The sequence below is a fragment of the Hippocampus zosterae genome, unplaced genomic scaffold (assembly GCF_025434085.1).
Source record: "Hippocampus zosterae strain Florida unplaced genomic scaffold, ASM2543408v3 HiC_scaffold_322, whole genome shotgun sequence".
Taxonomy (NCBI): Eukaryota; Metazoa; Chordata; class Actinopteri; order Syngnathiformes; family Syngnathidae; genus Hippocampus; species Hippocampus zosterae.
In genome coordinates, this window is record NW_026262877.1 from 7,489 (window position 1) to 32,479 (window position 24,991).

Consider the following 24,991-nt stretch of genomic DNA (forward strand, 5'->3'; position numbering starts at 1 on the left):
CCTGCAAGAAGTGGCGATTTCCCACGCGAAGTGCTGTGGCTACTGTCTGAAGGAGTCTTTCCGCAACGTGGACAACATGCGGAGCGCGGACTGCCCAGTCCTGATAATCCACGGGGAGGAGGACGAGGTGGTGGACGTCTAGCAAGGGCGGCGCCTGGTGGCCGAACTTGTCGAGCATGGGCAAGCGGGTGAGCTCCCACTTCGCGAAGACCATGAGCCACAATCGGTTCAAAGTCAGGCGGGATGTAATCGCCCCCATCCGTGAGTTCATCCGCGATAACCTGAGTTGGTCACTGATTCACCCATCATGCACCCATCAAGCTTTCGGCTGCCAGTCCCGTCTCTCGAACCCGTTCTTGCTGTGCTCCGAAGTCCCAGACCGCCTTCTCAGTCTCTTCTCGGCAGCTCCCCACGAACGGTCCGAACACGTAGGAGCCTGCCCCCCGCCGCGTATGAAACCAGCACGAACTAAGTCTCTTCGAGTGCCTTGACCTCCACGACCCCCCCGCTCGTGGTTTTCTAGGAAGGCGTACTCTTTGGCTGCCACCCCGAACTGACGATTGACCTCTGCCTTACCCCGCAACACATAGATGATACGTTGTGACCCGGACTGACCGTGATCCCTTCCGTACACATGGTTTTGAGCTAGGCCAGCAGCACGACTGCCCCGCAGTCCAGCCCAATGCGGCTGATTTAGCCCAGGTAAGCACCAGCCAGTACCACTGACTCGTATGGAGGGTGAGTGTATCGAAGGAATGTCTTGCTCACCGAGGGTGGAACAGCTCGGGACAGCCCATGCGCCTGGCTGACAGGCTGAACCACATTTCTATGCCTTTCCAGTCACCCCACTCTGCGACCATCACGCCTCTGCCGGCCACCAAGTGCTGAACTGCTCCTCCTGGCACCTTATGAGAGCCGCCTAGAGAGTTGAAGTGCTGCAGCGTGCCTTCCAGCACGACCGTAAGGCTTTAAAAGCCGCGATGAGGACATTGGGGCTGCGGAGGGACTGGTGCTGGGGGCAGTGCGTTCAAGGCTCTCGAAGAGGACGAGGGGGTCGAGGGCGCGCGGGTTCGATACCGAGGATGCGCTCGGCGAAGGTGTCTTCCTCCTCGAAGGTGGAAGTGCGGTCTATAAATGCACTCATATTTTTTTGGTCAGCTCAAGGCGGAGGGAGGTCTAAAATTTCTTCTCCAGGTCGGAGAGGGCAAGGGCCCACTTGTTGCGGAGAACCTGCTTCTCGCGCACCCAGTTCCTTCTTGATGGCCTCGGAACGGGCATAGTCCTCCATGATCTTGTCGCTGCGGATGCGGATGTCCTGGTTCTTCAGCTCCAATTTCTTGATATCCTCCTTGCCCTGCTTTTCTACCTGCTCGCTCTTGCGCAGAGTGAACAGCATCTGGACCAGTTCCTCCTTGAGGAAGTCGAGTCGTGCTTTTCCGCGGACTCGATCAGCTGCTGCTGCCCGAAGGCCTCGCTTTACCCGCAGTTTTTCCTGGTAGTTCTGCAGGAGGTATTCCAGCGTCAGGTTGCGCACTTTGAGGGCGTCGATCTACTGGGAGTAGCGCTTGCTGAAATCCACGTAGCGGGCCATCGCTGTCTCGGGAGAGAGGTCCGCCTCAAAGACCGCGGGCAGGACTTCCTGCCTGCTCATGAGGGAGTAGTTCAGCTCGAGCATCCTGCTGATCAGTTTTTCACTCAGCCCGAGCAGAACGAGAGGGTCCTTGTCCTCCCAGCGGAGCTAGTCGTAGATGATATCGGGCTGGGTGGCCTGGGGACGAGCCTGGACCTCCATGACCGCGGCTGAGAGGCAGCTGGTACTGGCGCTCGATCCCTGCCGTCAGCTCCGCCACTCGCTTGGTCAGGCGCTGCTCGTACTCAGACATAAAATGGCGGCGTTCAACATCAGACTGTACCCCTTCATGGAGGCCAGCGAGACCATGCTGCGCAGCCAGGCCCAGCTGCGCAAAATCAAGGGGGTCAGCTGCCTCTACTTCGAGACTCGTTCTCTGCCTGCCAACGTGCTGGGAGTCGACCTGGGCGAGCGCTACGTGTTCCTCTACCGCATCAAGTACACCGGCCACGAAGAGCTCATGAGCGTGCAGGTCAAGATTCTGATCCACCGAGGCGGAGCCGTGCTGGCCAAGGAAGAACAGATTTACACAGGCCCCTGTCTCCAAGGAAATCGAGCCTTTCATCCAATTTGCCTTCCCTTTGCGAGGACCAGTATACCTTCACTATCGTGATCTCCTCCAAAAGCAAGGACAAGGGGCAGAATGCTGAGACCGAGATCAAGCAAGAATTGAAGGTCAGAGCGGACCGGCCGTTCGAGGTCGAGACCAGGACCGTGCATGAAAGGGGACATGCTCGCCTTTCCACTGTACATCGCTCTCCGCCTTAAGGCCAAGCCCCTCAAGAGCCTGCTCCTCAACAGTGTGCGCATGCTTTCTGACCTGTATGACTGTGAGGTCTTGCCCGGGCTGACCGACGAACTAATTGTTCCCGGGTGAAGTGCTTCAATTCGCGATAAAGGCCTGCCCCAAGAAGTAGGGCGTGTTCCACAAGCAGGTGGGGGAGTTCGAAGTGCGCTACGGGTCGGACCAGGTGTAGCGGGTGCGGGTGGAGGCGGGGTACTTGAGCGTTGGCGGAGGGGCGGCTGACTGCGCCGGTGCAGGTGCAGGTGCCAGTGACACAGGGTGTCGAAAGTGATGCTAAGGTTCGAGCCGCACTCCCCCAGCGAAGAATTATATAGCCTATCCATAAAAACACGGACGGGCAGGCTCCGGTCAAGATTCCTCACCTGGTCAAGCAGGTCCGCGCCCGCCAGGAATTCAAGGTTAAGCTCATCGGCCTCCGCCCCTGGCAAGGCCTTCATCGAGGGGCTCGAGATCATGTGCGCCGGTGAGGTGGTTCGCTACGAGAACGAGGCGATGCTACTGGTGGAGGGCGAGGAGTCAGGGGCCCACCTCAGCGACGAGCACGCACCGGGCGATATTAGAATACAACTGTGCTGGAGCCAGTGCCTAGCCGAAAATAACGCAGTTGGTTTGAAATCACATAATTAATATCAAATGTCCTATTTGCCATTGCTGGCAACGACAGTTAGGTCGCAGGGGCCCATCACCTGCCAGATCGGATAGGGCGGCTGCCTTGACTGCCGCGGCGGGCTGTGCCAGATCTGCCAGGATGGATATGTCCTGGAGGTCGGGCAGTGCACCATCTGCCCGTTCAACTGCCTGATCTGCACCCAGGTGCAGGTCTGCGACTCTTGCGTGGCTGGGTTCTACGCCGGGTGCAATGCGAGCCCTGCTAACCCAGGCATGCCTGGTCTGCTACGGACCCCAAAGCTTTATTGCTCTTCTTGCAAGATAGGGTTTGTGTTCCAACGAGGGACGGCCTGCGAGCCGTGCCAGCTGCCCTGTGACTCTTGCGGCACGGCGTCTCGGACTGCATCACTGCGTGTCGGGCTACTACCCAGGAGCAGTCGCACTGCCTGTCCTGCCCCTTCCCGTGCCTGAGTCTGCGTGGGGACGAGCATCTGCAGAGTGTGCAACGACAACTTCATCCTGACGGCTCAGGCCACGTGCTAGATCTGCCCGCTGAGCTGCCAGTTCTGCTTCGGCAACTCGGTGACCCTGCCTGGCCTGCCAGGTGGGCTTTTCCATGGTCCAGGGGGTTTGCACGGCCTGCACCGGCAACTGCGCCCAGTGCCCGCAGGCTGTGAACGAATGCGTCGAGTGCAATCCCGGGTTCTTCCTTTCAAGCAATTCGTGCACTGCCTGCGCGGGCCTCCTGCCGGATCTGTGTGCAGACCAACAACTGCCTGGAGTGCGCCAACGGTTACGTGTCCAGTCCGCCAACCCGATCCTGTGCTTCGAGATTACTTGCGGGAACAGCCAGATCTTCGTGCTGGACAGCTGCCCCGACTGCTGCCAGCAGTGCCAACGAGTCCTGCATCGCTTGCAGCCAGCCCCTCTCGAGCACTCTCCTGCCTGGGCTGCTCTCTGGGCTACGGGCCCTCCGTGCCGAGGCCTCGATCTGCCTCAAGTGCCCGGTGAATTGCCTGGCCTGCATGAACTCCGACCTGTGCCTGAACTGCGCGCTGGGGTGGTTCAGCCTGCTGGGGAGCTGCCGGGCCTGCGACATAGCCTGCACTTTCTGCACCGGGCAGGGCAACACGGCCTGCCTCAGCTGCTCCCTCGGGTTCTTCTCAGCCGGCATGGTCTGCACACTCTGTCCGCTGGGCTGCAAGGCCTGCACCTCCGCGACGATGTGCACTGGCTGCCTGCCCAACTTCCAGGCCAATAACAACCTGTGCGTGGTCTGCCCCGTTGGTCAGTTCAGCGTCAACGGCGGGACATGCCACGACCTGCATCACAAACTGCGATGTGTGCACTGCCGGCACCAACTGCCTGACTTGCTCCATTGGGTTCTACGAGCTGAACTCACTCGTGCGCGCCATGCGCGGATAACTGCCTGGCGTGCCATTCAAGCGTGCTGTGCGACACCTGCGCTGGAGGGTTCTACTCTGCGAGCGGCATATGCACGATGTGCCACGCCCGGTGCATCAGCTGCTTCGGGCCGAGCCCCAACGAATGCTTCGGCTGCGGGGTGGCATTCTACCTGGCAGGCAATTCCTGCGTGGTCTGCAAGCCCAACTGCCTGTCCTGCAACTCCATCACCACCTGTTAGGCCTGCATGACGGGCTTCTTTGTGACGAGTAACAACTGCCTGCCCTGCAACCCCCTCTGCGCGGTTTGCACCACCTCGGCCACCACCTGCCACATGTGCTCGCCAGGTGCCTTCCTGTCTACAGCCAGCGCCTGCACCGCCTGCTCCACCAACTGCCTGCAGTGCACCTCGGCCACCTCGTGCGACGTGTGCGCGGTCCAACTTCTATCTGGACACGATGAACGCCTGCATCGCCTGCACGCTGGCCAACTGCCTGTTCTGTACGGGAGCAACCACCTGCCATCGTTGCGCTCTGGCCTTCTACGTCGACAACACGATGGGCTGCACTGCCTGCGCGACCAACTGTCTGGGCTGCAGCAGTGCCAACAACTGCTTCCAGTGCGGTGTCGGGTTCTTCCCCAATGTCGGCAACTGTGTCGCCTGCACCAATGACTGCGCCACTTGCCTCACCTGCCGACACGTGCATCGCTTGGCATCGCTGGCTACCGCAACAACAACGGCGCCTGCGTGCTCTGCTCCCCCCGCTGTCTGGTTTGCAGCACGACAGGCCAGTGCGATCGGTGCGAGCTTGGCTTCTTCCTGTCGACGGGCACCTGCACGGCCTGCACTCCTCCCTGCAGGACCTGCACTGTCGCCAACGCGTGTACCTCGTGCTTCTCGAACCGAGTAGCTGACCGGAACCGACTGTCCTGCCCCCAGGAGATACCGTCTACTGCATCATTGGTCAGTTCGAAACTGCAGGCGCCTGCTCGAACTGCCCCGCGAACTGTGAGGAGTGCACCGGAGCCACAGCCTGTTCTCGCTGCGCCAACGCCTTCTTCGTGGCGGGAGGCACGTGCAGCGCCTGCTCCGCGAATTGCGAGCACTGCGCCTCAGCGACTTGCCTGCGCTGCGAGCCCGCCTTCTTCAACAACGCAGGGGCGTGTTCCGCCTGCACGGCCCCCTGCCTGTAATGCACTGCAGCCACGACTTGCATTACCTGCGTGGCAGGACAGTTTGTGGACGCAGGCACCTGCACGGCCTGTCCGGTCACCTGCCTCTTCTGCATCAACCAAAGCAACTGCACCAAGTGCGCCCTAGGTTTCGCACTCTTCGCTAACGCCTGCATGCCCTGCAACTCCCGATGCACGGTCTGCTCCACGAGTGTTGAGGCCTGCGTGGGCTGCGTGGCTGGTTCTTCCTCGACGGAAACACCTGCCATGCCTGCGAGCCCCCCTGCGTGGCCTGCATTTCGACGACGATATGCCGGCAGTGCAGTCCCGGCTTTTTCGTCAGCACGAGCGTGTGTCAGGGCTTGCCACGGAACCTGTAGGACTTGCACGGGCGCCTTGCCCACCAACTGCGGGACCTGCTGGCCCACCAGCTTTCTGAACGCGGGAGCCTGCATGCCCTGCGTGAAACGGGTGCTCGGAGTGCATTTCGACCACGGTCTGCAGCAAGTGCATTGCGGGATTCTGGCTGATGGGGACCGCTTGCTCGAGCTGCATGAACAACTGCTTCGAGTGCACGAGCGCGACCTTCTGCCTGTCCTGCCAGCCGGAGTTCTTCCTGTCGGAGACGAACAGCTGCCTGGCGTGCGGCGGAGGCGAGTCGCACTGCCTGTACTGCGGGGTGGGCAACATCTGCCTGAAATGCGAGCCGGGCTTCTACCTGGAAGGCGAGTCTTGCCTGTCCTGCTCCTCGAATTGCAACCATTGCCCCTCCGACAGGGTCTGTTCTGTGTGCTTTATCGGCAGCTACCTATCCGGCAACTCCTGTGTCGCCTGTGACACTCTCTGCCTTGACTGCTCCATCAGCCCCTCCAACTGCAACTCCTGTGTTGCCAATGCTTTCTTGACAGGCTCCACCTGTGCCGGATGCGGCGCCTCTTGTCTCATCTGCGCCTCAGCTACTGCCTGCGCTAGCTGCACTGCTGGCACCTTCCTCAATGCGGGGTCCTGCCAGGCCTGCAACCCGAACTGTCAGTTCTGCGTGAGTGCTACTGCCTGCCAGATCTGCAGTCCTGGCTTGTACCTGCAGGGGACCACCTGCACAGCCTGCACCCAGGCCTGCGCACTATGCACTGGCGGGACTGACAGTGACTGTGTCCTCTGCGCGGGAGGGTACTTCCCCATCGACGCTACCACCTGCTTGGCCTGTGCTACCAACTGCCGTTTCTGCTCGATGACGGGGGTCTGCCTCCTTTGCTCAAACGGGTTCAGGCTGTCCTCGCTGGCTGCTTCCGGAATGTGTGCCAGCTGCCTCTGTACTTCCACCTGGCCAGCTGCGTGATCAACGACATGTCCTGCTGCAGGGCCTGCGACCTGTCCTGCATCAGCTGCGTGGGCAACTCCTCGAACTGCGTGTCCTGCATTCCAGGGTTTTTCCTGTCTGAGGCGAGTTGCGCTCCCTGCTCTGATAACTGCCTGACCTGCACGATCGACTCGACCTTCTGCCAGACCTGCCCTGCAGGCTACTTCTTAAGCTTCAACACCTGCAGCAGGTGCACTGCGCCTTGCGACGCCTGCATTTCGCAAGAGCAGTGCCAGCACTGTGCTATCGGCTTCTTCGTCAGCTCGGAGACCTGCGTGCCTTGTCCCAGAGGGTGCGTGTCGTGCTCGTCGGCCTCACAGTGTGACATCTGCGGGATAGGCACTTACCTTGGGCAGGCCGTGCAGGCCGGACAGTGCCTGCCGTGCATGCAGAACTGTGCGAATTGCGCGGCCCTGGACAACTGCCTTCAGTGTGCGATCAGCTACTACATGCTTTCAGGGAGCACCAGCTGCAGGAGCTGCCTGTCCAGATGCAGCACCTGTGTGAGCCAGGAGGAGTGCTTTTCCTGCACCTCGGGGTTCGTCCTGCAGGGCTCGGCCTGCGTGACCTGCAAAGACCCCTGCCAGAGCTGCATCAGCAACCCCAAGAATTGCCTGTCGTGCAGCTCAGGGTTCGAGTTCAACGAATAGCAGTAGTGCGTCTCGATCCTTCCGCTGCCGGCCTGGGCCATCATCGTCATCGCAGTCATGTGCGTGGTCCTGCTCATCCTCATCATGGCCGTGGCCTACATGGCCTACTCTCGCAAGACTGAAGCCGAGCCCTTCTAGGACAAGGAGGATTTGGGCTCTAAAGAGACTCCGTTCGGGGAGAATGAAGAAGAAGAGGAAGAAGAGAACAAGAAGGGAAACGAACAATCCCAGGAGGGTTAGTAGGGCAAGCTCAGCCCGGACAATTATTGACCCATCCCATCCATCCATCTCATCAAAATCTGCGTACCCTTGCAGCAGACGCTCCCTCCGGGCTTAGTCTCTCGAGATCGCGTCTTCTCCAGTTCCCGCTCGAGCACCGACTTTGTTAGCTCTCGCTCCAGCCTGCTTCTCTTGAGCTCGCTCTCTAATCGCATTCGCGAGCGGTCCCGCTCCTCTTCCAGCTGTGAGGCTGCCAGCCGCGCGGTCACCCGCTGGAGAGCCGCGTTCTGATCGACCGCCTAAATCCTGCTCCTCTCAGCTTCCCGCAGCCTGGCCAGTTTCAGTTCTTCGAGTCTACGATCCTTCTCGAATCTTAGCTGATCTTCTCTTTCTCGGACGCGCAGCAACTCGAGTTCCCTCAGGCGCCGTTCCTCCTCCTTCATGAATTCTCCGTCTTCTCTCCAACACGAGTTCTGACTCCCGCTCTGCAGTTCTCCTCTGCTCAGCCAGCAATGCTTCAGCCAGCCTCGCTTCCTCTTTCGGTCCTTCTCTCTCTGCAAGGCTTATAGTTCAAGCTCACGCCGAGCCTCTCTCTCGTGCTTGGCTGTGAGGATGGCTCTTCGCTCACTAGCCAGTGCTTCTGCCTCCAGAGCCGCTCTCCTTTCTCGGTCTAGTTCCTACTAGAGGCGAGACCTCCTAATGGCCAACGTCCGTTCCCTGTCCAGTTCGAGAGCAAGCTCTTCCTTGATCTTCGCAAGCAATCCTGATCTGCCCTCTCAAGCTCTCTGGATCGTCTTAAAGACTGATAGGCGAGTTCTCCTTACAGTCGAGACCTAGCCACGGTCGATTCCAGGGCCAGACTGGCCTCCAGGCGTCCAATGGCATCAGCCTCTGCGGCTCTTTCGAGCGCGATCCTTTCAAGAACTTGTTCTCGGTGCATGAGCTGGCCCGCTTGCCGCGAGCGAGTCAGACTCTCATTCAGGCCTTCCGATTGCCGGGCCACTTTAAAACCTGGATACGGAAAGTTGTCAAATGGGTTAAGCGCCTCATAGAGCTCAGCCGATTTAACTAACCCGTCACGGTCCTAGTCTATGGCCCGAGCATGTGTGCCAAGGTCTCTTTAGAAAGTGTCCTTCCGTTTTTGCGCAGAAAGGCGTCTAAGTCATCCAGCCGCACTATTCCGTCGCGGTCCAGGTCAAGCGTCTGCAGGGCCGCGATGGGCGAGTAGTCCGAGGAGGAGATGGAGATCTGCCCTGGACACCTCGCTGATGCGGTGGTTGAGCACCACCTGCTAGAGCACCCTTGCTAGCTGAAACTCCACCTCCGTTGGCAGTCTCTAATCGTGGTCAACCAGCGAATTGACCCGAGCCAAGGCCGTATCAGCTAAGAATCATTGACCTTCGGAAGAATCGTCCTTAGCGAACTCCTCCTTGCTCAGCTGCCCGATGCGCTGCGAATCGGCCGACTTAAACAAAACGTACAAGCTCTGCCTCGGTGGGGTGGATCCCGTTCTCCTCGAGGAAGAGTCTGATGTCCTGAGGCACGACCGATCCCTTTTCGGCCCTGTCAACGCGGTGGAAAGCGGTCAGGGGCTGGAAGAGGTGGTGGGAGGCGAGTTGCTGGCGCGCGGCCTCGGCCTTCTTCTCGCCCTCGGCCAACTGCTCGAGGAGAGCGCAGAGGCGGGCCTGCGATACCGTTCCCAACATAATTTTATTGTCTTTACTTTAATTTATTGCGGTTGATTTTTCTTCACAGCCCGAACTCACCGGATTAAGCTAGCCCCGATTGTATTTATTATGCCACGAGAAAGGCTGGGGAAGTGCAAGCTGCTCAGCGTCTCTCAGCGCAGGTTCTTTCAAGCTTAGTCCCAAAACCATCGACCAGGAGGACGACATTGCCAAAGAGGAAATCCTGTCCACCATCAAGGAAAGGCCCTTCCGCAAGGCCGGCTCCTTCAAACTCTCCGGGGAATCGGGTGGGTGTCCTCAAGCGGTACTCGCACGCGCCGTCTGAAACCGAATGCAATTTCAGCGACTTGCTGACTCGCTCGTTCGTCGGGACAACCTGGAGTGCGACTTGCAAAAGATCGGCCCACTGTCAAAAATCGTGAGTGCCTACACCATCGCCAAGAATAAGACCCGTAACTTGCCCAAAGACTTTGAGAGCATCCTGCTGAGACACGCGTGTCACGATATCCTATCCCTTCAGCTATAAGGGCCAGTTCTACGCGGCCAACCTCAAGTGCTTCAAGCTGTTGCTGGAGGACGGCGGGGAGGTGGTGCACTAGCTTGGATCTGACGATGGGCTGGACTCGCTTCCTGGTGGAGCGCGCGGACACAGACTCCCTACATGTCATGATGCAGGAATGCGCCAGCGTGCAGACCGACCGGGTGAAGCTGGAGGACGGCAAGCTCTACAAGAAGTGCAAGGGAGTGAACTCTGAAAAGCACTACCGGAACATCCCTGGATGGGGCGTGGGGGGGCTGTCTCTGCGGCTGGAGATCCCGCTGATCGAGATAATGAACCCTGAGATCATGCTGTATGAGGTGCTGGTGCCGGAAAACCACGAGACCACGGCCATCATCGAGCGGGGCTTCGGGGAGGTGTTCCCGCAGCTCAAGCGGCGGGTCGACCTCGAGGCCCTGCTGGACCGCCAATGCCAATGACCATTAATCTACCATTCTAAAGAACATTTATGATTCTTGCTCTGACCTTGTTCGTTTGTCTGGCGCGGGAGGAGACTCCCGTCGTTGTTAAGGAAATGGCTGTCCCTCACGGAGTAGCACGTCAAGCACACCCTCGCTTCCCCTACGCCTACTCGGTTAAGATCTAAAGCAAGGAAATGAGCAACCTCCTACAGCTGTCCTGCAAGGTCGAGGGCCGCTCCTTCTCCTCAGTCCAGGAAATCGACTCTTCATAAATTTCTTTCCTGAGAATACGACTATTCTGGCCCATGTGCCCTTCTACGAACAGGGTCTCGTGATGGTGGTGACCGGCGACTTTAAGTTTATGGTGCTGGCTACTAGAAGAAGAAGATAGTCAGTAAGGCCGAGGGGCACTTACCTCTCCTATATGCCGAAGGAGAAACTACAGGTGCAGAAGGAAGACAGGGGTTTCGTGTTCTTCCTAGATCAAATCAAGAACCGAATGCTATTCATGTTCTTCTGCAGACACAGTTCATTCCTGATCCTCTACTAAGTAAGGCAACTCCGAACTGGTAGTCCACCCTACCGAATAGAAGCCGGATTGCTACGACATCCTCAAGTTCGAGAGCCATGTGGTGTTTGTGGCCCGCAGTGGTGAGATCTACTCGATGAAATACGACATACTCAATATCAGCAAAGGCTTGACCGACCGTCTCACTATAGGCAGGGTCAACGTTGAAGGCGTCATTGATATGAAGGCGGATGCCTTTGCCTCCCGCCTGCGGGTCTACCAGCTGACCAACCGCTCGAACCGTGGCAGTCTTTGCGATTGAGAAGTCAGCCTCGAGCCTGCTGCACGAGGTCTAGCTGCCGACAGTGAGCATGCGGACCCTCTCGGTTTCAGGCAACACGCTGGTGGTGACAGGCAGTCTCGGGCATGTGCGGGACTACGCGGTAGAGTTCTTTATTACAGATAAAGGCTTAAATCTGAACCGTTTGTTTACGGATGACAGACAGCTTGCACCACGCGACGGCGTTTGAGGACATGCTTGTGCTGACCTCGCGCCGGGGCATCCGGCTGGTGGGCGCAGGACAGGCGGCCATTCGAAACGGACAACATGCTGGCCGTGCTGGACGTGGACGTCCTATAAGCCAGCATCCTCAACATCATGCGATTCGCAAACCACCTGTCCTTCGCGATTTACGTACTTCACAGCCGGGGATAAAGCTGTTAGCACTGTATGTGAGACCGATCACCATCGCCTGTACGGCCGGCAAGAAAAGTCACCGAGCCATCTACAACCTCCAGGGGATCAGCACTTGCTCAGAGCGCAACCTCTCTGCTTTCATAGGCCCGCAACGAGTCGTACCCCCGCTGCTACTCCTAGGAGACAGTCACGATCAAGAGTGACTACGGGTATGAGAGGATGGACTTGTTCTTCATGAGATCGTCATGGGAGTGATCTTCGTATCGCTGCTGGGGACTGGTGCTGGCCTTGTTCGTGTTTAAGTACCGACGCACTCCAATCGACAGCCGAGGCCTTTGAGGTCGAGTCGAGAGGCTATGCCGCAGGCACGAACATACGATTGATTAATGAAATCACACTCATAGTAGAACCGAGAGATGTCCTTCTTTAAGGCTTTCAGCTTTTTTTGGCGCTAGAGCAGCCGGGCGCGAGCCTGTCCCTCTTCGAGCAGCTTCACCCGGCGCAGGTACTCTGCTCTGGTCAGCCGGGGACCGAGTTCCGGCTACTTGCTCAGGCGACGGGTACGCACCATGCCCATATCCTTTTCGAAAGAACGAGCCTGCCGCTCGCTCTCTAATTAAAACAGAAAGTTCTCATCGCTGTGCAGATAGCTGTCGAAGTCCACGCTGCGATCAAGCGCCTCCCGGAGCGCCACCGAAATGGTATTGTTGGCGTTCTGGAGCATCAAGCTGCGCTGGGTGTGCCGCACCTTGATGCGCGGCGGCCTGGAATCCGGGGTCCTCCCAGTCGAAGGCCGGTGCCGATGCTCGGCAGAGTTCAAATCTTCCAAAAACTGTTCTTCTGAATCCTACGCAGTCGATAGGCCTGTTGTCTCTAGTCGAAGGTGGCTGTGATCTTCGATTTGTTGATGCATGGTCTGTCCCGGAACAGTTTGGGGTCAGGTTACGGCTTGGCAGGCTCCTGTTTGGCCATTTCGTACAGTCGCTCGTGGACGATCTGGCGCGTGGTCTTTTGCATGAGGCGTTGGGACTGGGCGTTGATGGTGGGCTTGTCCTGCAGCTCCACATATTCCTCGTACTGCCTGGAGAAGCTGCTGTCCAGGCCACTGGAAGACTTGAGAGTCCGCAGTATCGTCCTCTGGTAATCTTGCATCGCCTTGCATTTCTGGGTCAATCGAGGGGTCATTTCTTTTTATGCGGGCTAATCTTTGGGTTGCTTCTTTTAAGGTCTAGGGGTTGCCTGCCCGGACTCGCCTGCCACTAGAATCCGGCGTGGCTCCTGGGCACTTTGCCCTGCCGGACCAGGTCCTCCAGCTGCTGCCGGAGCCTGTCCGCGTCCACCTCCGCAGTGTACCTGCCCTGTGACTCGATGCGCATCGTAATTTTATTTAACAGCAACGACATGTAAGGCGTAGTCATCAGGCCTGTCGCGCCAGGCCGCATACGGGAGGATCACTCCGACCAGCGCATCGCTGACTGGATGCTTGCTATTTCGCGCCAGCTAGAGGCGGTCAGAGCGGACGAGGCGGTCAAGCTGGCTTTGCTGCAGGAGGTTGCTGGGCTGAAAACTGTCAAAGAACAGCTCGAGCGTGACAAGCTCGAGCTGGAATAGTCTCTGGCCAGGTTCGAGGGCATAGACCCCGAGGCCTGGGAGCAGCGGGAGAGATACGTGGCCTTTTTACGTAGAGAAAACGTTGAACTGCATTTCCTAATGGACCAGAAAGCAAACACTCACTAGTCCCGAGGCACTCTCACCTAGCCAGTTTGTGATCCCGAGCTGGCAGAGTACAAAAGGCGGTGCGGACTATTGGCCGATACTGTCGAGGTCCTTAAGTCTGAATGTGCTGCATCCAAGCTTTAAGCATAGCGCTACCACAGGGACCACGCCACAGACATGCAGCAGGCAGAGCAGTCTCGACAAATAGCAGTCTCTTCAGAGGTGAAGACTAAGGAGCTGGCAGAGCTGAAATCTGTAATCTCGACGCTTCAGCAAAGTTTATTGGCAGCCGAAAAAAGAAATGAGCAGTCGCACCTGCTTTAAAGCCGAGTCACCCAGGCCGAGGCAGAGAAACAAGCCGCACAGGTGCAGCTGAAGCAGTCAGCAGACCAACAAGCGAGAGAGCAGGAGCAGGCCAAAAGGGCGGAGGGCCGTCTGCAGTAATAGAACAAGCGCCTCCGCGATGAAATCACTGCCCTTCATGTCCGGACCAAATAGCTTGACAATTCAGGCCAGGGAATTAGGGTCTAGATTTCCCGGTTAAAAAAGGAGAACGAGCAGCTGCAGCAGGACAAAGCCCAGCTTGAGCGGTGCCAGGCCATCCAGATGGACCAGCTCAGTGGCACCAAGACCATGGCCAGTGAACTCAACCGGCACCTCGCCAAGGTCCGTGACTTGCAGGCGCAGCTTAACCAAGAGCGATTGCGGAATGAGACCCTGCTTGCCAAACTCGAGCAGGTCCAGCTTCCGCCGCAGGTAGACAGTAGAGGAGAACTACAAGAGCTACAAATGCAGTATGAGCTACAGCTGAAAGTTTGCCGGGAGCAGTCAGAGAGGCAGGCAGCAGACCTGCAAACGATGCGGAATCAACTGCTCACTTTCGAGGCAATCCGATCTTAGAACTAGTTGCTACGGGCGAGACTGTCGTCAGGGGAGGGGTCGGTGAGCAGCCTCGAATCCTCAGTAGGAACGACAGAGCCAGCCCGGAGTGACATTGGGGACGAGCGGGCCGAGTCGACTGCAGACCTGCAGAGTTCAAGGTCCGAAGTGGCTCGGAGACTGATCCTGCAGTACGCCAAGCGGTGACCCATGGCTAAGTTGATTAATAGGTGCGTGTATTGCTTAATAGCTGGCATTATAATTTAAATAATTAAAATTTTTATTTTCAAGGAATGCTATTTTTGGTTCTATTTTAGCCCATAGACTAAACTCGTACGTTACATCGGGTTTCGGCTTGTGCGAGGTTCAGGCAGTACCAGTTCTTTGTAGAATTGCCTTTAGGATGTATTTTAAATGTTAAAAAAGAACAGCGGAATGAAATTACGGCTCAAAAGGCCGGAACGGGAGGACAAGGGGGTGTGGCGGAGCAGTTCCCTGCATGGCCTGGTGAGCGAGGGCGCAGACCCGGAGCAGGCGCTGCGGCTGCCGACGATCAGGTTTTTTCGAGAACGGCTGTTCAACACAAAAAAGAAGCGTTCACTGATATATCTGACAAAAGAGGAGAAAAAATAATTCTATGGGAATGTGGGGCGGCAGTGGTTCCGGCTGGGGATCGAGCACGAGGAGCTGCGGGTGTACTTCCGGCACAAGAACGAGGCCCGCTTCACCGACAAGTTCAGCGAATACCTGGCCCTCATCTTCCGGGAGTACAATTAATTAAATTTTTAGGAGCTCAAGGAAATCCACAAGTTCGGGGTGCCCAGCCTGCTCTACTCCAGGGCCAAGAGCATCCTCTTCGCAGTCCTCACCGGCATCGAGGGCGACATCACGCCCCGCATGCTCATGGCCTACGCCAAGCGCATGGAGTACGCCCGTCTCTACATCACCCAGGTCAACGAGTTCTTCCAAGTCCATTCTCTCGAGTCGGTCAGAGAGCGCCTCGAGCAGTTCGGCAAGCTGCCGCGCCCCGCTTGCTCCCTGCTGGTGTTCTTCCTCTTCCAGAGCAGCGGTCTTGAGCCCCTGCGATCTTACATCAAAATCCACCGTCATAAGGCCCGCCTCTCTTTTGCCACCTGGTGCCGCTTCAAGAGCGAGCTGGTCCGGCTCTGTCACCACCCCGAGGTGCCCCCCGGCATACTGCACCGGCTGATGGACAACCTGCGCTTCATCCGGGAAACGATGCTGGATGGCCTGTCGATCACGGACTACGTCGAGCAAGAGCAAGGAGTGGATCGGTACGTCAAGTAGGCCGTGCGAGAGATTCCCTCAATGACGCAAACCGCCAGCAGTGCTTACTGCGGGGAATTGCTGATGCTGTACTGTGTGGAGGTAAACGAGTACACCTTTTCCATGCAGGAGGTGTTCGAACTGGTGCGCAAGCGTATGACTGAGAAATAGGCCACAGTCTTTGCCGCTGAGTTCCTGGAGCACTTCAAAAAAGCATTTCCGAGGGAAAGCATTTCCATCGCCAACTCAAAAACGACCTGGTCCGATTCCTGTCTTTTTACAATGCTCGCGAAGAAAGCTGGTTTAAGAAGGCCGAGAAGAAACTGGGAGGCTTCTTGACTTTCTACAGTGAGGTGGCCCGAGTGGAGATGGGCAGCCGGTGCACTGGCAGGTCGCTGGCCCTGTTGCACGGGGACTACAGCCTCTACGACCGGAAAGAACTGGCAGAGATCCACTGCAACGTGGCGGCCGAGGATATCTAGATGTTCAGCTATTGCCTGGCAAACTACCCGGACAACAGCGCTATGCAGGCCCTGCAAGCCCTGCAGGCCCGCTTCTTCAAGTGATTCGTCAGTCAGCCCAGCCTGCTCAGCACCTGCTCCAGGTCCCCGATCGTTTCTCCGAAGATTGCCTTGCAGGCGCGGGTGACTCGCTGGCAGCACGGCTCGGTGGCCAGTCCTTCCAGCTCCTTGCGCCGGCGGCGGGCGTGGTCGGTCTTCTCGATCAGCATCTGCCGGGCCTGGATGACTGCCTGCCTGCTTTCCTCGAGGCTCTATTACACGGCGAGGCTGCGTTCCTGAATAAACTCGGTGTGGCTTTCTGCCCGCTCGAGGCCCTGGAACAGCTCCTTGCAGGCCTCCTAGTAAAGCTTGGCTATGCGGTCGCTCAGGTGGAAGATGTACACGAATTTCTCGAAGCAGGTGTAGGTAAAGGTGTGGCGGAGGGCACTGACCAGCTGCTTTTCCAGCCCCATCTTGAACTGCAGCTTGCAGACCTCGTCAACCAGCCCCTGGACGCCTCCCCTGACCAGGGTCCTGCGCAGATCGAGGCTGGCCAGCATGCCCTTGAGGCTGTTTTCCTTGTTCTCAGGGATTTCGAGAATCGAGTTCGGCTTGCTCTGAAAGTTCTTGTCCGAGGTGTTCTTTATGAACTGGGTGACCCGCTTCTGCAGCTCCCGGGTCAGCTCATCCTTCGACATCTCCTCCTCGAACGACACCTCGTGCTCATCCCCCTTCCCCAGCCTCTCGAAGTCGATCGGCTCGCCCTCGGTCATGTCCTTCTCAGTGAAGCGCAGCAGCTCCTGGTTTATGAACCGCACCGACTTGCTCTGCTGAAGATGTTCGAGCACTCGCGAGTTTAGCAGCTTTACCGACTCAGTGAAATCGTTTTGCTCGGTCTCTTCACGGAACTAGACCCGCCTGCTCTTGGATAGTCTGCCCCTCCTGGCCCTGCTCATCGCCAGTCTGGTTTTATCGACCTGCCGGCCCTCCTCCTGGCCCTGGGGCTTGTGCACGGACAGCCGCCTTTTCTAGAACGCAGACTCCTGCCCCCGGGACTAGGGGAAGAAACCGTTGGGGTTGAGATCAAGGATGAAACGGAGAAGCTCGATGGTCTGCTCAAGTTCGCGGTTGTGCTCGATGAGGATGCTGATCTGTCCCGCAGGTGGTTGGAGGCCTCGTTGAGCCGGGCCTGCCACAGGCGGTTGGTCCGCTCGAGTTCCTTGCGGGGACTGGGGGCGGGCGGAGGCGGGAGTGCTGGGAGAGGGCCTTGCGCGGGGCCTGCTCGAAGAACATCTTGGAGACAGGACGGACCTTCTTAAGCCTGGATTGGAAATGCATTCGTACATTTTCGGTAGGAGTCAACCGAAATAGGCCCTGCAGCAGGTCAGGTACGGCGACTGCTTGGGCACGCTCAGCCGCTCGCTGTGCGTCTTCTGTGCCGTCATCCGCTTTCGCAGCATCTCCGCGAACTTGCCCCGTGGCTTCAGCTTCAGCGGCTTGACGTCCGCCTTCCGAAGGAAACGGATCAAGCACATGTTGCCTTCCCGGGAGCCGTATAGCCCTCCGTTGTCCACCTTGATGTAGCTGTCACGCCCCGACCCGTCACTGTGGTAGTTCACGTAGCTGTGGGTCTGCGCAGTCTGCGGCCGGATGCGCTTGCTACCCACCGCCCACGCCGGGTTCAGCGGATTCTCGACCGGCTTTGGGCAATTCTCGACCAAAAGGTTTTCGGACTGGAACCCCCCGTTGAACTTCTCGATGAAGGTGTCCCGGCCGGTGCCATCGTTGTGGTAGCGAACAATTTTCGCCGAAACGCACCGCCTCATCAATAAAATATCCTGACTGGATGGCTTTTTAGGAGGACCATATTGACGAGTCCAGGCAGCTTAGGTAACAACTGCTCGCCTGCAAGAGGGACTACTCCCAGCGATTACAGGCCCTGCAGCAGCACCAGCAGTCGGTACTCGCCGCCCTCAAAGCCAAATCCGAGTTTGACCTGCAGGCCGTCAGGGAAGAAGCCGAGATGGAGGCCAGCAGGATTCGAGCCAGCCAGGAAAAAGAACTCCAGAAACACCATTCCTAGAAGGAAAGCCTCCGACAGAGAGTCCGCGAGCTGAGCGAGCAGCTAGTGCAGGCAGAGCTACAGAAGGAGGAACTCATCCAGCAGCAGTGGAACCACCTGAAAGCTCTCCGCAAGCCCTTCGCCTCAGGCGAGGCCTCCGAGAGCGGTAGGTACAACGAGCTGCTGGGACTGTACACGCTGCTGCTGAACGAGAACTCGCTGCTGAAGAAGAAGGCCTACCGCGAGGAGCTGGGGGAGCGAGTGGTGTACGAGCCGAGGCGGGGCAAGCGGCGGGTCGAGTCCTCCGCCCGCAAGTGATTATGAGTGAGCCCATCGATTTGTGGGAGCTGGCCAAGGATGAGCTAAAAAAGCAGGCCCAGCCTTCTCGCAGGGCAATCCTGCTCGGGCCCAAGGCCGCCGGTAAATCCTCTCTTTTGCGACTCCTGCGCGCCGAGTCTGACGAGGGGCTTCGGCCCACCACCATCCTCGACTTCACTTATTTCAAGGGCATGTCCCGCCACGCCAGCCTGGTGGACTGCTACGATCTGGAGGGCGGGCTTAGCTTTAAGGAACTGCTGCCCAGCCTGCTGACCAAGGACAGCTTTCGGTAGACCACAATCGTGCTGGTGGTGGACCTGTCAAAGCCGAAGCAGCTGGCCGCAGTGACCCGTCAGTGGCTCGAAGTCATCCGAGAAGGGGTCGCCTCGTTCTTTGAGCGCAAACTGGAAAGCGCATAGTTTAACGAGTTCTATACGCAGAGCCTGCTCAAGTGCAGTCAGATGCCGGATCGGGAAAACATCAACCCGATGCCCCTCCCGACCATCATCGTGGGCGCCAAGTATGACCTGTTCAGGGGGTTCGACCCAGACCAGCGCAAATGGCTGCTCCGCTACCTGCGATTCATGGCGCACTCTAATGGCTGCTCGCTGACCTACAGCTGCAACCGCCTGCCACTTGGTAGCGAAGCCCGCACCTTCCTCTCCGCCGTACTGGCTGGGGAGCCGCACAAGAGGTTTTCGGTGGACTACCAGCAGCCCTTTATGGTGGGGTTCGGGGCCGACGAGATTGCAAAGATGGAGCTGCCTAAGTCCGAGGCCCGGCCTCTGTCTATGCAGGAGGTCCTCGAAAAGACCTTGGGGGACAAGTTCGGAGAGGAGGCTGCCGACGAGCAGGAAGGACTGGTGGACTGGGAGAAGTACAAAGAGCCGCAGATAGACGAGCTGATAAAGGAGATGCTCAGCTCGTCCCGGAGGCATCATTGACATGAGATGATCATCTGTGCCTGCTTCGGGAACGCGTCCGCGACTTTTATTTCCTCCGCTCTGGCTATTCCTCCGAAGATGCCTCTGACTCGGAAAAGAATCTGCTGTCGCCGGCTGGTTCTCGGATCGTTTCCAGCAGCCGCCTCAGCCGCTCGGGTGAAGCCTCCGCCAGCTTGCGGGCTCGGGCCGCTTTCCTACGCCTTTTTATGCTTTTCCAAAGGGCTGGTAAAGTGCCAACTGTGTTGATAGACGTGCGGAAGGAAATCGAGGGCTTGCAGTTGAGAAAGGCGAAGGACCAGCCGGGCGGGACTAAGACTGCCTGGTTATCCTCCTGCAAGAACTCGACAGCCTGGCAAAAGCCTTTTTCCGCGGCTAGCACCTTAGGCAGCACTTCGATGAAATACAGGGCAGGGCTTTCAACCCGGCCGTGGAGGTAGCCTGCCGCGAGGCTGAATGGAGTGCTTGGCGGAAAGATTACCCACTTGCGAGCACCTTGTAAGCATACATCCAAAAGCCAGCCCGCGCGCCGGTCCGTTGAGAGCCGCTGCCCAGACCGCTCTCCACCGATCAGCAGCTAGTCTCGAGTCAGCCTGCCCTTCCTGAGCAAATCGGCTTCCAGCAGCCCGCCCAGCGGCAGGTGACCAAGTGCCGTGGCCAGCTCTTCCTCGCAGTCGGCATAGGCCAGCAGCGGGGAGTCGTCTCGGGTGTGCAGCACATACTCCACGAAATATTTGAGTTTGATGGAGCATCCTGCGACAGTGAGAGGGAGGGAAGGCCACTTTTCGGTGAGGCCTCGGAAGGTCAGCTCGGGAGTGGGAGGAACTGTTACTTGAAAAGGAGAGTCGCTGTTTAAAGATTACAAGGGTGATGCTTGGAGAGGCAGAGTGTCTCGTGGGCAGGAGGTGAGCAGCCTTTCACAGGCGTCGGTCTCGGCCAGCTTGAGGCGGTTCCAGTCCTCGGGACGCAGGTCGGCACGGCTGCGGTGGAGGCGGGCGATGGCGAGCGCGGCGGACTAGCTCGGCTTTTTATGAAAGCACGCGGAGTGGCGGAGGTCGAGCTGAAGGGCTACGTCGAAAGGGTTGACAGTGGATCGGAGTCCAATCTTCATTAAATCGGGTCATTAATCATCGGCGCTGTTACGCTACCACTTCACGCCGTCCCCCATCGGCTTGCCTGACTCGCAGAAGACTGGGAACGGCCACAGCAGCGGGTTCTTCCCAAACACCTGCTGGAAGTTGGGCGCGCCCCCCATGTCGTAAACGTTGCTCTTCGAGGCCGCGGGGTTTCTCTGTTTCTCGAGGTTGTCAATGGTGGTCAGGTTGGAAAAGACCAGCTCCACGTGGAAGCGGAAGAAGATCGATATGAGCACCAGGAATGCGAGGAGGACACCGTAGAGGACGACGCGGATGGCGGTGAAGGCGGTGAAGTAATCGAAATCCTCGACGACGATGATGATTTCCTGGATGAGGGGCCAGAGGCACGCCGCCAGCGAGAAGGTGACCGTCAGGATGATGTAGAACAGGAACAGCAGGAAGAACTTGCGGTTCATGTAGCCCACGCAGTTGCCGATCCAGGGGCAGTGGTGGTCCATGTTCAGCACGCACCGCTGGCACGTCGAGCAGTGGTGGCACCGCTCTGGCTTGAACGAGTGGCATAGCAGGCAGTACCGCTTCCGCTTTGACTCCCGCTCGTCCAGGAAGAAGCCCCAGTAGATTGGCACTCGGCCCGGGTCCGACACGATCACCCGTATGAACGACCACAGCATCAGCAGAAACAGGATGTGGAACACCACCAGCAGTGCCACGTAGGCGCCGGGGCGGCAGTAGTGGTGAAGATCGGGCTCGCAGGACGGGTGGTTCATCAGGAAGAAGAGCCAGACGACGCCGGTGTAGGCGAGGAAGATGAAGCAGACCACGCCCACGAACTGTGCGTTGCAGCAGTTCTTGCGGCACAGGTCCCGGAAATACATCAAATCTTTTTTGAATGCTTTTGATGTTTGATTTCTCTCTGAAAGACAAAGTCGCAGAGCTGGGCGACTCCCTCTCCCAGGGCCTCAGCGAGCTGTCCGCCAGGACTCGCGACCTGCGCTCTCCTGGCATCATCCACCCCAAGGAGGCCAAGCTCCGCCAGCTTGCCATTGAGGGGCACACTTACGAAGTCCAGGATCTGATCGCCCAGGGTGGGTTCGGCTTCGTCTACCGAGTCCGTAACAGTGCGGGCCGCCAATATGCAGTGAAGAAGGTCATCTGTCAGGCAAGAGAGCGCTACGAGACCGCCCGAAAAGAACTCGACTTTGCCCTGATGTTTCCTGAAAACGATTTCATCGTGGCCACCTACGCGGGCGACACCACGGTCGACGAAAACGGCAACCAAGTAGTGCTTGTTCTCATGGAGCTTTGCGAGAAGGAGACTGCCTTTGACTTGGTGGCCAAGTACCTCAGCAGTCAAGTCCCCGAACCCGAAATCGTGAAGCTGCTGATGCACGTGAGTGAGGCGGTCAAGCTGGTCCACTCAATGGGCTACGCGCATTGTGACGTCAAGCTCGAGAACATCCTGCGAGGCAAGGACGGCAATTGGAAACTCTGCGACTTTGGGTCCTGCACCAAGGAGGTCTACGACTTTAGCCGTATCCACCGGGCCAACTACGACGCCGCCCTTTAGGAAATCGAATCCAAAACCACTCAGATGTACCGGGCGCCCGAGATGGTTGACCCCTACCTTAAATGGCGAGTGGACCAGCGGGTGGACCTGTGGATGATCGGCTGCGTGGCCTACACTCTCGCGTACGGCCGGCATCCCTTCGTCGACTGCAGCAAGATTGGCATCGTCCAGGCCAGTCCAGCGTACCCTCGAGGCAAGGCTACTTAAAAGCTCTAGAATCTTATCCGCAATCTGCTCACACCCGACCCTTCCATCCGCCTGTCTATGTACGATCTCATGGGCTATCTGACCCAGTGGGACTACCTGGACGAGCTTCCGCTTAACGTCCTGCCCTTACCAGAGCGATGCCCAGGCTCGGGCCGACCGGGAAGAGCCCGAGGAGCAGATCGACGGGTTCAGGCAGCTGTCAATGGAGGAGATTACTCGCGCCCAGGACCGCATTCTGCAGGGCGATAGTTAAGCAGAACGGGTCTTTGGTAAGCCCGGAAAGCCTAGCAGCTGGGACAAGTGGGACAAGGCGGCCCCCAAGGCAGTACCCGACTGGGGGCAATGGGGTGCAAGCAAACAGCAGAGCGACTGGGTGAAGGACTGGGCGTCTGGGTAGAAGAAAGACGAGTGGATGCAGGACTGGTCGGAACTGCCAGCAGAGCCCAAGAAGGAGAGCACCTTGGACCTGCTGTAGTTCTTCGCCCCTTCTAACCCTGGCCCGAAACCGACCACCAAGAACTCAGACCTGCTCTGAAAGCATCCGGAAGAAATCAATTTATTTATTATGGCAAATTCTCAGTTCTACCTGCCGTTCTTTAAGAAGGGGGACGGCGGCAGCCTGTTCGACTCGGGCGCCCGCTTCATCTGGCGGGTCGGAAGCTCCACCAATCTTGAGGCTCGTCCTACTGGCCTCAAAAAGGGTAAGAACAGGGTTGAGCCCTCACTGGCTCGCAGTTCGCTCAAGCAGACCCTCTCGCCTAAAAAGGCCCAGAGCAGCACTCCCTGGATGACGAGCCTGGCCAAATCTCCAACCACACACTCATCGGCCCTGCAGCACAGGCCCCCGCGGACGCAGCACCCGGCCTGCCCCGCCACCCCTCGCAAGAAGAGGCTGCTGGAGCTGATCGAATTCCACCGGCGGCGTATCAAAAACATGGGTTGATTAGAAATGGGGAATGGTGATTCGGGTCAGTCATCGTCTTCATCGTCTTGCTCATCCCCGCCGGCCATGTCTCCGCCGTCCACCTCGTCCCCGATGTTCCGCTCGCCCTCCAGTTTCCGGCTCATCGATTTGCCTGCCTTCCTGGTATTCCGCCCGTCATCCTCTTCTTCCTCTTCTTACTCCGCTTCTTCCTCTGCTTCTTCCTCTGCTTCTTCCTCTGCTTCTTCCTCCGCTTCTTCCTCCGCTTCTTCCTCCGCTTCTTCCAACTCTTCCTCCAACTCGTCCTCCAGCTCGTCCTCCAACTCTTCCTCCAAGTCTGGCTCCTACTTCTCTTCGGCAGGGAGGTGGATGCCCTCGTAGTCCCCGTAGCAGTCCAGCATCCTCTTCTCGGTGAGGAGAGGAGCCTCCTCGACAGTCTTTTTGCAGCAGCAGTAGACGATCGCAATGATCAGGAAGAGGAGCATGACGATCAGGAAGATCGACAGGAAGATGATCGCCCAGAGGGGGAAGCCCAGTTTATCGTGGGGCAGCACGCAGGCGTTGTTCACTAACTCGAAGCCGTCCTCGCAGGTCAGGCAGCTGGTCTGATTGCCGCTGCAGAAGATGCAGGGGCGGCGGCAGGGCAGGCACATGTCCCGCACCTGCGAAAACCCGGCCGCGCAGCTCGAGCAGGACTGCACGGAATTGCAGTGGGTGCACTCGGGTGCACAGTTCGAGCAGGTGGCATCCTAGTTCAGGAAGCTGCCCACCGCGCAGACCAGGCAGACTGTGCTGCTGCCGCAGCTGGAGCACCCACTCTCGCAGGTCTTGCACTAGGTGCCGTCGAGGTAGAGGTTCAAGCTGCAGAAGATGCACTCGGAGGCAGAGCGGCAGGCCTAGCAGCCGTCCGAGCAGGCCTCGCAGGCCCCGGCGTTGATAAAGGTGCCCACGTCGCAGTGCAAGCACTGGGTGGCGGAGCTGCAGAACAGGCAGTTGCTCTGGGAGCAGGCCCCGCAGCGGCTGTTGGTCAGCAGGCTGCCAGGGAGACAGCTGGTGCACTCCGCGGGGTTGTTCTCGCAGGTCAGGCAGTTTGACTAGCACGGCAGGCATCTTCCTTGCACTAGGATGAACCCAAGGACGCAGGTCATGCAGTTGTCACGCCGGCCCAGGCAGGAAGTGCAGATGTGGTCGCAAGCCTTGCAGCAGCCAGTGCCGTCCGCCTGGCAGCCCTCGACGCTGAAGTAGCCTTGCGCCACCGTGCACATGTCCTGCAGACAAACCCCGCTGACCAGGAACAGGCCGGCCTAGCACGAGAGGCAGGTCGTGGCCGAGCAGGTGGGACAGTTCGCTGGACACGCCACGCAGTTCAGCCCGTCAACCCTGAAGTTCAGGCTGCAGAACAGACAGGTCGTGGAGCTGCAGGCCCCGCAGTTGGTTGGGCAGGCCTGGCACATTTGGTTCCTGAGGCTGAAGGCTAAGAGGCACGACTGGCAGACGTTACTGGCGGTGCAGGTGATGCAGCCCGTCGGACAGGCGGTGCATATGTTCCCGTAAAAGCCTATTGCGCAGAGCGTACAGCCTGAAGGGTCGTTGCAGGCCACGCAGTTCGAGACCGTGCAGGCACTACACTAGGTGTTCGAAATTAAAAAGCCTGGCCTGCAGGCGCGGCAGTTGGTGGCCGCTGGGCCAAAGCACAGCAGGCAGCCTTGATGGCAGGGCATGCACTCGCCGTTGCTCGAGAAGAAGGTCGGCCTGCAGATTAGGCAGCTACCCGTGGCGGTGCAGGTGGAGC

The 24,991-nt window shown here is 58.3% G+C and overlaps 1 protein-coding gene across 1 annotated transcript; it reads right to left on the minus strand.

Moving 5' to 3' along the window:
* Nucleotides 1-19,983: 19,983 nt before the first annotated feature.
* Nucleotides 19,984-21,378, minus strand: LOC127594929 (uncharacterized). Its single transcript, XM_052056665.1, is given in 2 exon segments — nucleotides 19,984-20,159; nucleotides 20,550-21,378. Coding segments are annotated over 2 exon segments (1,005 nt in total).
* Nucleotides 21,379-24,991: the final 3,613 nt, after the last annotated feature.